At 37.5% G+C, this 12,374-nt stretch overlaps 1 protein-coding gene across 1 annotated transcript; it reads left to right on the top strand.

Annotated features, from left to right (window-relative positions):
• Positions 1–5,749: 5,749 nt before the first annotated feature.
• Positions 5,750–12,374, top strand: gapdh (glyceraldehyde-3-phosphate dehydrogenase). The gene is made up of 12 exons (XM_084088906.1): positions 5,750–5,838; positions 6,275–6,320; positions 8,477–8,576; positions 8,674–8,780; positions 8,857–8,947; positions 9,029–9,144; positions 9,968–10,049; positions 10,269–10,420; positions 10,724–10,802; positions 10,891–10,974; positions 11,063–11,160; positions 12,066–12,374. The coding sequence occupies exons 2-12, from the start codon at positions 6,298–6,300 to the stop codon at positions 12,133–12,135; spliced, it is 1,002 nt and encodes a 333-aa protein (XP_083945032.1). The 5' UTR covers positions 5,750–5,838; positions 6,275–6,297; the 3' UTR covers positions 12,136–12,374.

Below are 12,374 nucleotides of genomic sequence, written 5' to 3'. Positions count from 1 at the left end.
CTTTTTGGATTCTGCATGAATCTTAATTGCGTTCCCTGGTCATAAAGTGTTTCTATTATGCTTTTCTAAACCCAGGTTGTTCTCCCACACACTGCAAATCAAGGAGTTCCACCTGTTTCTGTATAATTTATTTTCTTATGCGCTAAGCAAATATGCAAATTGGAAGAGTGTGGCAGGATTTTCATCCTTAATTCAGTTTTAATCAGCTCGCATTGTTCAAGGACACGCAGGCTGACATACATCCACATCCTTCTGTGACAAGGAGTGCGAAGCCTAGGGTTTAGTGGTGCAAGCTATTTCATTTTAATTAAGGAACTTAATAATTACTCAAGGAAAAAAATTATTGAACAATGTGATGTACTATTAACAATCATTGTAAATGGGTTAAAACAGCACTGCTCTACATTTTTCTTAAGCAGAATTATTTCCTCTTCCAATGCCGAGTCTCACATACATCCACTGAATCATTTGGGAACTGCATGAAAAATCCCTTCAATTCTTACCACTAAATCAGCCTGTGAAATGGATGTGGGTGTTAGGATTATGGCTTGTGTGAAAAAAAAAAAAAAAAACCTTACTATGTTTAGCCATACAATCTTAACTTGAACTACATATTTTCTAAGTAAAGGAATAAATTCTCTTTCTATGAACTGAATGGTGTTATATGTCAGCCATAAGTAATAAGTATCTGGCGCTAACAATGCTTAAAATAATTTGGTGAATCAATCTGTTATGATGATCTCTGTCCTCTTTTCAATCCTTTATTTTTACAGTATATGATTTAATATAAAATTAATTTATTGATTTTTGTTAAACTACCCCAAAGTGAGTATAAAGCTATGGCGTTTTTATAGGTGTTCTTTTATCTGCAAAACTTTACAGGGACATTTCATTAAAAAAAAAATCTGTCATTATTCACAATTATATTAATGTCTTTCTTGAATTGAACACAAAAGATGTTTTGCAGAATGTTGCTGAATTATGCAGAATGCCCAAGCTATACTTTTTGCAATACAGTGAATGTGAATGGGCACCAGAACTGAGAATAATAAAGCAAAAATTACATAAAGTACCATAAAAGTAGCCCAAACAACTTAAATACCTAATTAAGCTATATGGTCAACATTTACTTTTTTAAAAAAAGTGAATATTCTAAATAATTTATTTTGTGTTCAACAGAAGTTGAAGAAAGACATACAGGTTTGGAATGACATGAGGGTTTATAAATTATGACACTTTTTTTTTTTTTTTGGTGAAATAAGCAGTTCTTAAAATCCCCCTATGGTGGAAATCAAGCTTTTAATGTTGTTTATATGTCTTTGTGGTGTTTTTAATGTGCTTTAAGACAAACTATGTGTAAATTCATAAGTCAACTCCATTGCTGAGTATTTTCTCCTTAAAACTGCAGTGAACCAAAGACCGTCTCAAAAACGCAGTTTGAAATCGCTGGTGTTTCTGACGTCACAAATTACCTTGTCACCAATCACGTCAACGAGTGATTATCAACGAGTGGACCTCTGAGCTGGTGTGAGTGAGTGGAGGTGGGGCTTATTTGCATATTCATAGAACCGCGTATAGCCTACGTAATGAGGCAAGGGTGTAGAGTTACATCAAGCTATTTTTAAGGCATGAAGAAATTTGTTTTCAAGGAAAAAACGTTTAAATGTGTCATTTTGGTGATCAAAGATTGCGTGATCAAAGATTGATAGAGTTTTAAGGGATACAATTATTGACTTCATTGGGACTTTAACCTTTGTGACTTAAAGGCCTCCCATTGTCAAATATGATATTTGAAGGCCCCTCATATTGTCACAGATTCTCTGTTTCTGTTCAAGAACTCTTAAGGCCTCGATATACTTCAAGCGAAATCGAAGAATGAACTGGTGTGATGTTATTTGAAACAAAATCAGGGCAAAGCAATGCTCGTTTTATGCTCATTTCGGTAGTTTGAAACAGCTTGCCAATGCAAACTTTACGGAAATTTGGCTCTGGCTGGTAAACACCTTCGACCTACCATTGGTCCGTGGAGATTACATAATAGCCCAGCCAACATTTGTATGTGGGGCCCATATGGGTATGAAATGGGCTAAAATATGGGCCCTATATGATTGTCTGTGGGTTCCATAATAGCCCCATGCTAATTGCCCATATGGATTTCATATAGGATTGTACTTGCCACTATGTGGGACTCAACTGGGCAACATGCACAAGACCCATCTCGGTCCCAGCTTTAGGTGTGCTCTGTCTTCTTTGACATGGAAATTCTCCAGTTTATTTCTTCTGTTCAGTCCCTCGAGGTTGGACGTCCACGAGTAAAAACATGAACTCACTGGAAAGTGGCTTTATAGTAGAAATTGAAATTGTAATTCTAATTGAAAGAGACACTGATACTGTTTTTTTTCCATGTTAAAGCTGCTTTCTTTAAAACAGTCTATTGTATAAAGTGGTATATAAATAAACATGACATGACTACTGGAGTGCTGAATTGCAAAGCTTGTGCAAACATCCACATCGCTATAATCAGATGTTTTCTTTACTATTTTCTCATCACTGTCATTTTACTTGTGTAATCAACGCTGTCAAAACAAAAACCAGTGAAAATTATTAAAAATGCTGTATTCTGCTCTCAGGCCAGTAGTTGGCGATGTCACTTACACGCCTATAGACTGAACACATCATTTTCAAAAACTTGCTCCCTATGTATCCTCTGTTGCCACATATTGACTTTTTTCCTTTGCTAGTTTGTTTCTATGGTTTCTGATTTTTTTCATTGATTATATTCACCTGTGTCTTGTTTGGTTCTTCATTCAGCTTTGTGTGTATATAGCCCTAAGTTTCTCTGTTTGTTCCGGTTGCATTCTGTTTCTCCAACATTTCCCTGTTGTTCTGAGTATCTGCTGTAATTATGATAAAGCTGCTTGTTTTCAAATTTTTGACAATATATTAAATTAATTAACTAACCAAAATTAATTTTTGCACATTATAAATTATGAAAATCATTCTTAAAGGCCCACTGAAGTGCCTTGGAACGCGTAGCTTTGTATGATGCGTTGACGTAATTTCCACTGAAACAGGAAGCTAAGGCGGGACATATTGAATGGCTCCTCCCCCTTTTCAAATAGCCAGTAGCATTTAGTTTACCTCACAGACTGCAATTCGTACTTGACAGCACCATGGAAGCGAATCCGAGTGCTGATGATACATTGGATTCAATAGTAGAGTTGTGAATAAATTCTAGCCATTTCATTCTTAACCAACGTACAGTTGGAAAGCGTAATAAAACTCGAGCGTTTGAGCAACCGAACAGTCATCTGCAACCCATATTCCTCTGTGACGTGTCAACAGTCGCTTTTGCCAGGTGATATTTATAGCATAGGGGGCTGGTCGCTTTAGATTTTAGAGAGCATTTAATTGGACAGAAAATGTTATGAGAAGCTGAAGTCCGCGGTGATATCATAAAAATCCGTGATCCATTTCAGCGGAATGAGAGACTGTTTTGAATGCATATATCTCCTAAATGCGAATTTTGTCATTGTTTTGGAACACACCAGCATATTCATAACCTTAAGGCCAACATATTCTTACTAAAAGCTAAAATACTTACAGTTTGATTTCAGGGGGCCTTTAAATGCAGTTTTTGATTTTGACCACAAGATAGCACTATACCATGAAGCTTGAGACACTAGACTTGTCCCGTCAGATCAGATCCTGGACTCTGAGCTCAAACAGCTATGCCACTTTATGGTTAGTAGTTAATATATAACGCCCTCACATACCAACGCACAGAGCTAAAGAATGATCCACACTGGAGAACAGCATTTAAGCAAACAACTACATGTCACCAGAGTTCAACAAATCCCAAAATGGTGGACAAGTCTTCCAGCTGAAGAGTCTTAGCTATCAGGAGTGAACTCTGCAATATGACGTGACAGACGTGCTGTTTGTGTCAGTCAGAGTTACTTTCAGAAGCTTGTCTGATTCTGTCTGAATCATGTGAGTCAGTCGACACAGAGTGAAGTGGATCGTGCAGGTCACTCCACAGGAGCACAAGATAGCCGCAGTGGAAAGGGTGCGGGGTCAGCCTTCGAGTGTTTGTGTATTTTTAGCCTGACCCTGGCGACAGTCCAGCACATTCTCTCTGGTGGCTGGGGAGCAGATAGCAGGGATATACATACACTATTCTGAGGGGCAGCTGCTGAGCGCTCTCAACCTGTTTTCATGAGAAGAATCATTTAGAAATTAAATTTGTGTATGTACGTTGTCAGTATGTACGTAGAAGTATTATAGCCACCCCTTTTAATAAGGAAGTTGTGATGCTTAAAGGGTGAGATGGCAATTTTAAAATTGTGACACCCCACTTCAATACCCCATGAGGAACGCAGTTTGGCCTCTTCATCTCTGTGACCTCTGAACTATCATAAAGGCCACAGCAGCAGTCATGAAAGTCCAAAAGTGTCTTCAGTGTAAACTCAGATGATACTTAACACCATAGAGAGGACAAGACTACTTTAATTCAAAATAAAAAAGGACAATTCTGTAGATTTGCAAAGTTACAGATCATATTTTGCAACAAAAGTGCAGGTTTACTGTGGAACATCGCACTATGACAGCTAATTGCTATGAAGCCTGCATCTATTTTTTTTAATATGTCCTCATGCAATGATGGAGCACCTAATCTCGTGGATCGTGTCAGTGTTAATTACTAGTCTGTGATTAATTGCAGGAAAGAGACAAGGAGTCAACAACTTTTAAAATAATTAACACCAACGCAAAATTTGACGGATAACAGAAAGATTATAATGTGATTACTTTGTGATGAAATTCACTATGCAAATTTAGACACCAAGGTATTAATCTACCCTGTCACTCTCTATAAGATTGTTCTTGTTTTAAACATGAAATCAGTGTCCTTTTGATAATGTTTACCATCTGTTTCTTCAATCACTTTTCTGGTTTTCTTGGTTTTACCACTTGCATACAGATGAACATGTGAAGGTGCATGCGCTGCAGTGATTCTGCAGGTACAAAGGCATTGGATTTCCTGCCGATGTGAGGGATTCTGGGATTCAGGAATGGCTGTGTAAAAGGGAAGGGTCATGGTATTTCCTGTAAATGTCACACACTCAAGATGAGGGCGATTTGATCCCCTGCTTCATCTCACTCTCAGTCAGGAACAGTTACTGTTAGAAGGTCAGGGTGGACAGACATGCTTAAATCAAATTTTCTTTTCTCTAAGAGAATACAATTTGCAAACACATTTTATCCTAAATGTCTTTCTTTTGCAGGGTCAGTACACCTGCAAAAATAGGCAGTAACTGAATCGAAAGCTCAGGAAGTCTCCACCTTTTTGGTTTCCGATTGAACATTCAGCCTTTGTGTTGTCACGTAGATTAATAACAATGCAACAATGTCATCCATGCCAACAGATGTTTTATTTTAAAAGCTTAGTTAAATGCATTATTTACTACCAAAGAAGTTGCAGGAAATAGGCCTGGCCTATTACTGAAGACATTAAACTTGATCTTATTCACTGCTAAATTTCCAAAAGGGACAAACTCTGAATATATCAGTAGTTCTATAATATAATTTAATATAATTTGATAATTTAATTATAAATACTTTATGTTAGCTTGGTTTCATTTGTTATAATTATTTAAGAGATTGTTTCATCCAACTCCCCCCCAATACGACCTTGACATTCTAAGGGGGCGTGGTCATTTTTGCCCAAAGTCCAAGGAGGCGTGGCCACCGCTATCTCACCAGATATAAATGAACCTCATGCTGATTATCCTCCCACTCACACCAAGTGTCAGGACGAACAGACGCTTCTCACAAACGGTAAATGAACATTCATACCACCTTGAAATACACTTTATTTTAAATTTGAGTGTTTAATTATATAGCCACAGTTAAAAATGAAGTGGTAGAAATTCCTTCTTGAGTTTATAAATTAAATATTTACCTAGCTAGCTTATACATGCATGGAGCACAGTTGAAAGTTTGGGAGAGATTGCGACAATGTTGCATGAAAAGCAGTTGGTCAGGCCCTAATCAAAATGACTTCTCAATGAGTTTAACGTTGTAGGCCTAAATGGAAATGTTTAAACTTAATGCATTATACTATGAACGTACGTTTAAATGGGCATTAAGTTTACACTCACTCTGCATCTCTAGACTTCAGCATTGCAAGTTCACAACCTGTACTTTGTGCTTCGACTGACGCAATTCAGCTAGTCCAATAATTGATTGTTTTCTTTTTTTTTCTTTTCTTCAGAGGACACGACCAAATCAGGCATCATGGTTAAAGTTGGTATCAACGGGTAAGAACTCCCATACATAAAACTGTGACACCGTTATTGTCCAGAAGTCAACATTTGTTACTTGGAAATATTTGCTTTGAAACACTTATAGAAGAGCCTTCCATACAAGCTTTATTTATAATGTAGTAATGTTTTGGCGTGTTGAGTAGCATAAATGTTGATTTAACAATGAAACATTTCCATAAAGGAGAAAAACAAAAACCACTAAACTTTAAGTCTTTGAAAAATGTCAATGTTCTTACTGAACTGCTTATTGATTCTTATGAATGATTGGCGGGGCGTCGGCTGCGCGAGCCAGTCGCGAGCCAGTGTTTGGGATTGTGCCATCGCTGTGTATGCGATGTTACGTCATAGCGACGTCAAATAATGTCACGTTTATCTGTGTACTTTGTCTCACTTTTTACTCCAGGGTCAGAGTTTGCTTTGAGTCTGCGTTTCATACACCTGTTACAATGCAGTGCCCAACAATCAATTCAAGTCTCTGACTAACCAGCTGAAGTTTCTCTGCAATGGGAGACTTCAGCACCAGCTGTGACCTTTCCAAGGCTTGTAGAGTTATGCAACAGGACATGTGATCATTAAGTGACATGCTGATATTTGGGTTTACCTGTGCATGCATGAACTTTAATGTACGTGCGGCGTGCCCCAAACATGAGTCAATGTTCATGCATGCGCACGTAGACCCAAATATGTCACATCATTAGTGCTTGACCTACTGTCCTGCAAAGCTTAGGTCCAGCTTAATGTCACTTGGGAAAGTTCACTCATGTTAGTTCACACACAGTGTCTTAATGTTAACTACACAAGTGAGTTACTTAAAGTGGAAAGTAGTCTATATTTTAGCAATCTTAAAGTAACAGGTTTTTTTTATTTAAATCTTGCACCTTATAGACCATTACAACATGCCTCTTTTGAGCTTTGATTAACCTGAATATTTGAAGTGTAACTCCACTGCTCAAACAGGACTTTATACCTTTGGCCTGTTTCTCAATCTTTACGGACGTCATGCAAATGTTTTGAAGTTGTACCTTCACCGTATCAGTTGGTCTTATCAGTGCAAAGCGTTATGTGCCGTGGTTACTGGTTTTCGTTGGCCTATTGATTTAAAGTTAAAAGTTTTGCAATTGAAGAGGATTTCTTGTGGATCTTTCATGCAGTCAATCCCTATCTGTCTTCAGCATTGGTGTTATGAGTACCAAAATAGATCACAATGACAGCTGGAGGCCTACAGAAATTCTTTATCAAAGCCTGGATGGCAGAGGTCAAGCTCTATGATGCTCTGGCAAACGCTCTCTAATGCTTTGGTAGTATCATTTATCTAAATGCTACTAAACCGCTCTTCAGGTTTAGCTTTGTTAGCACATTTAATGGCTTGAAAGTTAGGACACTTTCTATATTTGGTAAAAGGTGGAGCTGTTCACTGGCTCATCTTTTGACATGTGGGTTACAAGAGGGTCCAATCACTGGACTCACAAGGATAGGACATGGTTTTGTATTGACTCAAAAATGGGACATGTGCGCCATCTAGTGATGAGATGCAGAAATTTACTGTAGGAGATATTTGCTCTTTTGCAACATTGGAAATTGGAATTTTGTGTTCTGATTTTTATTGGAAGTGTTAGAGTAGTCTTAATTTGTAATAACTATACAGATACACTTACTTTTGAAATGTTGGGTTTGGATTATTATTGTCTTTGCTCCTCAAGGCTGCATTTTATCTGCTCAAATGCAGTAAAAACGATATTAATGTGAGATTGCAATTCAAATCATGCATTAACATTGTAACTTTATTCCTGTGATGGCAAAGCTGAATTTTCAGCATCATTACTCCAGTCTTCAGTGTCACGTGATCCTTCAGAAATCAGTCTAATATGCTGATTTGGTGCTCAAACACTACTTGTACTCATTGAAATCAGTTGTGTGGTTTACCGTTTTGTTGGGACTGATAGGTTTCTTTTTAGGAGTCTTTGTTTGAATGAAAGGTTCAAAAGAACAATTTAAAGTCTTTACTGTCTCTTGATCAACTTAATGCCTCCTTACTGAAGTGATTTATTTAAAAGAAAGCAAATCCTGTTTATTACAACCTGTTTGAACTAATGTATACTGTAAAATATCGGTTGCAGAATTGTCAATGAGTTTATTTCCTCCTGTCTCAGATTCGGCCGCATTGGGCGTCTGGTGACCCGTGCTGCTGTCCAGTCCAAGAAAGTAGAGATTGTGGCCATTAATGACCCATTCATTGACCTTGAGTACATGGTAAGTTCCTAAATTTGGTTTCTTCTGAACGTCTGGGTCATGCAATTTTGAATTATTTTTGAATTATTTATACATTAAAATATGATTCTTTTCGCAGGTTTACATGTTCAAGTATGACTCCACCCATGGCAAGTACAAGGGTGAGGTTAAGGCAGAAGGCGGCAAGTTGGTCATCGACGGTCAGGCCATCACCGTCTTCAGCGAGTGAGTGCTGTCCCTACAAACACTATATGCTGCATTCAGCGCTGTACTCATGATTTCTCCATCTGTGTCCATGCAGGAGGGACCCAGCCAACATTAAATGGGGTGATGCAGGTGCTACATACGTTGTGGAGTCTACCGGTGTCTTCACAACCATTGAGAAGGCCTCTGTATGTAGTCAGTAGACATTACGTCAGCCATCAAAGATATTGTGCACTTCCTGTGTCTGAACCTTTGCTCTTTTCTGCTAGGCTCACCTTAAGGGTGGTGCCAAGAGAGTCATCATCTCTGCCCCCAGTGCAGATGCCCCTATGTTTGTCATGGGCGTCAACCATGAGAAATATGATAATTCCCTTAAAGTTGTCAGGTAAGGATACAGTTGGATGAAACATTTAATTTACTTTCTTTCTTTTTTTGAGTGTGACCAGAAAGTTATTAGCTTTCTTTTAAACTTTATTAAAATAAATAAAATGCATGCTCCAATTTAACATTTAAAAAAAATGTTATGTCATTTTATTTTAAATAAGTTTTTAATGTTTCATTGTCGCTTGTCAGTTTTATTTATATACTTTTTTTTAATTAAATTAATTGCATATAAAATAGTAATAAATAAAAATAATAAATGTAATTATGTTGCTTGTTGCTTTTACTTTAATTTAACCATCTTAATTATTAAATGTAAAAAAAAATTGGCTAAAAAAGCAACTTTATTTAATGTTTATTGTCAGTTGTTTATTTAAAATTAGATGCCCAAGTTTAATTTAGATTACTCATTTTGTCGCTTGTCAGTTTTATTTATATACTTTTTTATATTAAATTAATTGCATATAAAATAGTAATACATAAAATGTAATTATGTTGCTTGTCAATTTACTTTTTTTATTTAACCATATATTAAATGGTTTTTTTTAACTAAAAAGCTTGGTTATTTTTATTTAATGTTTGTCAATTGTTTATTTAAAATTAGATAACCAAGATTAATTTAAATTGACTTATTTTCTACTCTGCATATCTCTACTGCATAACATCTCTGCCAATCATTGTTATATCCTGTAGGGGGTGTACTAAAGCAAACTGAGTTTAACTCCACTTAATGAAATGCAGGGATTTTATCCATGTGTAATACAAATGTTTGATTATGTTGATTTATCAAGTCCTTTTTGTGACTGATTCCACCTGTCTTTTTCTAGCAATGCCTCCTGCACCACCAACTGCCTGGCTCCCTTGGCCAAGGTCATCAATGATAACTTTGTCATCGTTGAAGGTCTTATGGTAAGATTAAATGGCTTTTCCAATCTCACCAAAAAGCCTTTTGACCTAAGTGATTGCTTCTGACAAATTGTTCTGTTCCACTTCCTTGTCAAGCACTACACTTTGCTCTTATCAAAATGCGTTAGTTGATGCAAATAAATGAGATGCAAGCGACGCTTTGGTTTTATAATCGTTCCCAGAACATTAACTCTCACCCCTCTCCCACCTCCTTTCTTTCAGAGCACCGTTCACGCTATCACAGCCACACAGAAGACTGTTGACGGGCCCTCTGGGAAACTGTGGAGGGATGGCCGTGGTGCCAGTCAGAACATTATCCCAGCCTCCACTGGGGCTGCCAAGGCTGTGGGCAAAGTCATTCCTGAGCTCAATGGGTCAGTGCCACCCTCCCATCTGTCCATCACGCCTGAGACGTTTAAAGAACACTTCTGTTAAGATTGCAATTTAATTCCTCAAATTTACTTTAAAAACCCAACATCCACTTTCACAAGTAGTCCACACGGCCACATTTTAAAGGTCAGAGTTGACTGACCTGCAGTGAAGAAGTGTCTTGTGATATTTACTCAAAAGTGGAATGTTCTGTTAGGGGAAGTTTAGGTATTTGATGTCCTTTCGGTTTTTTGCTTCTCCTTTCTGCAGTCCAAACATATTCTGATGCTTGTTACTTCCTGTTTCAGCAAGCTTACTGGCATGGCCTTCCGTGTCCCCACCCCCAACGTGTCCGTGGTGGATCTGACCGTCCGCCTTGAGAAACCTGTGAGTTTATGGTTCATGATAAAAATGGCTTCAGTTGAAGGACCTCAAATTGACACCTGTTGGCTTTTCATGCATCTTCTGACTACAGGCCAAGTATGATGACATCAAGAAAGTGGTCAAGGCTGCAGCTGATGGACCCATGAAAGGCATTCTGGGATACACAGAGGACCAGGTATGCACAAACTGTCAAGGTTGTGAGTGTAAAGGTTTAGAAGTTGTGCAGCATATTGATTTCTTTTTTTTCTTCCTTCTGTTTGCAGGTGGTGTCCACTGACTTCAACGGGGATTGTCGCTCCTCTATCTTTGATGCCGGTGCTGGCATTGCCCTCAATGATCACTTTGTCAAGCTGGTCACATGGTAAGAGTGCCTTCAACTGCACCCTAGAAAACTTCAGTATAACATGTACCTCAGTGACGTCATAACAAATACTTGGATGAATTTTTTTTTTTTTTTTTTCTTGAACAAACCCAAATAATTACATATTAATTCTAAATTAAAATATAGCATCTCAAATATTTCCAAATCAGTCCATATTTAATGCAGACTTATCTCTCACTGATCTCTATAGAGATTTCTAGGCCTTTATGCCGCTCTCTGAAATGCTTGATTCTGATTGGTCAGTTCTAAGGTCTGTTGGCCAATGACTGTCAATAGCAACTGTTTAACAGACCGCTCATCTGGTTATCAGAAGCCAGCTCTTGAATTTCTTGTATCATACAAAATGCTACTGGTGCCGTTTTGCATCTGTTCTAGTTATTGATTTATATTGAATGCAATTGTACTTCAATATTGATTTTACTGTAATTGTTCTGTAATCTATTTAATGTCCCCATAATTACATGGTGAAAATCTGTGTAATAAGTGGTATGACTGTACTTTATCCCTTAAGTGTTCATCTTCCACTCAAATCAATATTGTAATTTATCAAGTAGCAGCTTTGTGTCGGGGTCATAATCACCCTGTTGGGTTTTATTTTGTGATAATCAAGAGGTGCATTTATCTCATAGCTATTATATCTTTAGATCTGTTTCTGCAATATTTAAAATCAAAATGCCCCTTCCATTGGCTCAACTTGTGTATTGTGTAGAATTCAGTTTCCCCACTTAAATGCATAAACACTACCTACTTGGTTATTCATGTCCTCTTAACTCATAATTAAGAGATTTCTTACTCCACTTGAAGGGCATAAGAAACAGTGCTTTTGGAAACTCTTTACTTGTGTTCTTTTTGACTGGGTCTAATCCATTCTCTTCATTTCATAGGTACGACAATGAGTTTGGGTACAGCAACCGTGTTTGTGACCTGATGGCACACATGGCCTCCAAGGAATAGATGTGACCCTTTCTGCCCTCTTTGATACGTGACCCACCATTTTCCCATCTGGTTGGATCTTTGCACCACATGCCTGGAAGGAAATTATATGGTTAATTTGAAGACCAATGTTATTTTTATATGAAGACGCTCTGTTCTGTTTTTGTGTGAGGTTTAAAAATGGATGTTGACTTCAAAAAGGCTTTTCTGTCTGCTAAAATCCTGTGACGGAATAAAGTCCTCTGTTTGTGAGAAATGGA

The sequence above is a fragment of the Abramis brama genome (assembly GCF_963993115.1).
Source record: "Abramis brama genome assembly, chromosome: 17".
NCBI lineage: Eukaryota > Metazoa > Chordata > Actinopteri > Cypriniformes > Leuciscidae > Abramis > Abramis brama.
Note: the sequence above shows the minus strand (reverse complement) of the source record. Positions and strands in the feature narration are given on the sequence as shown.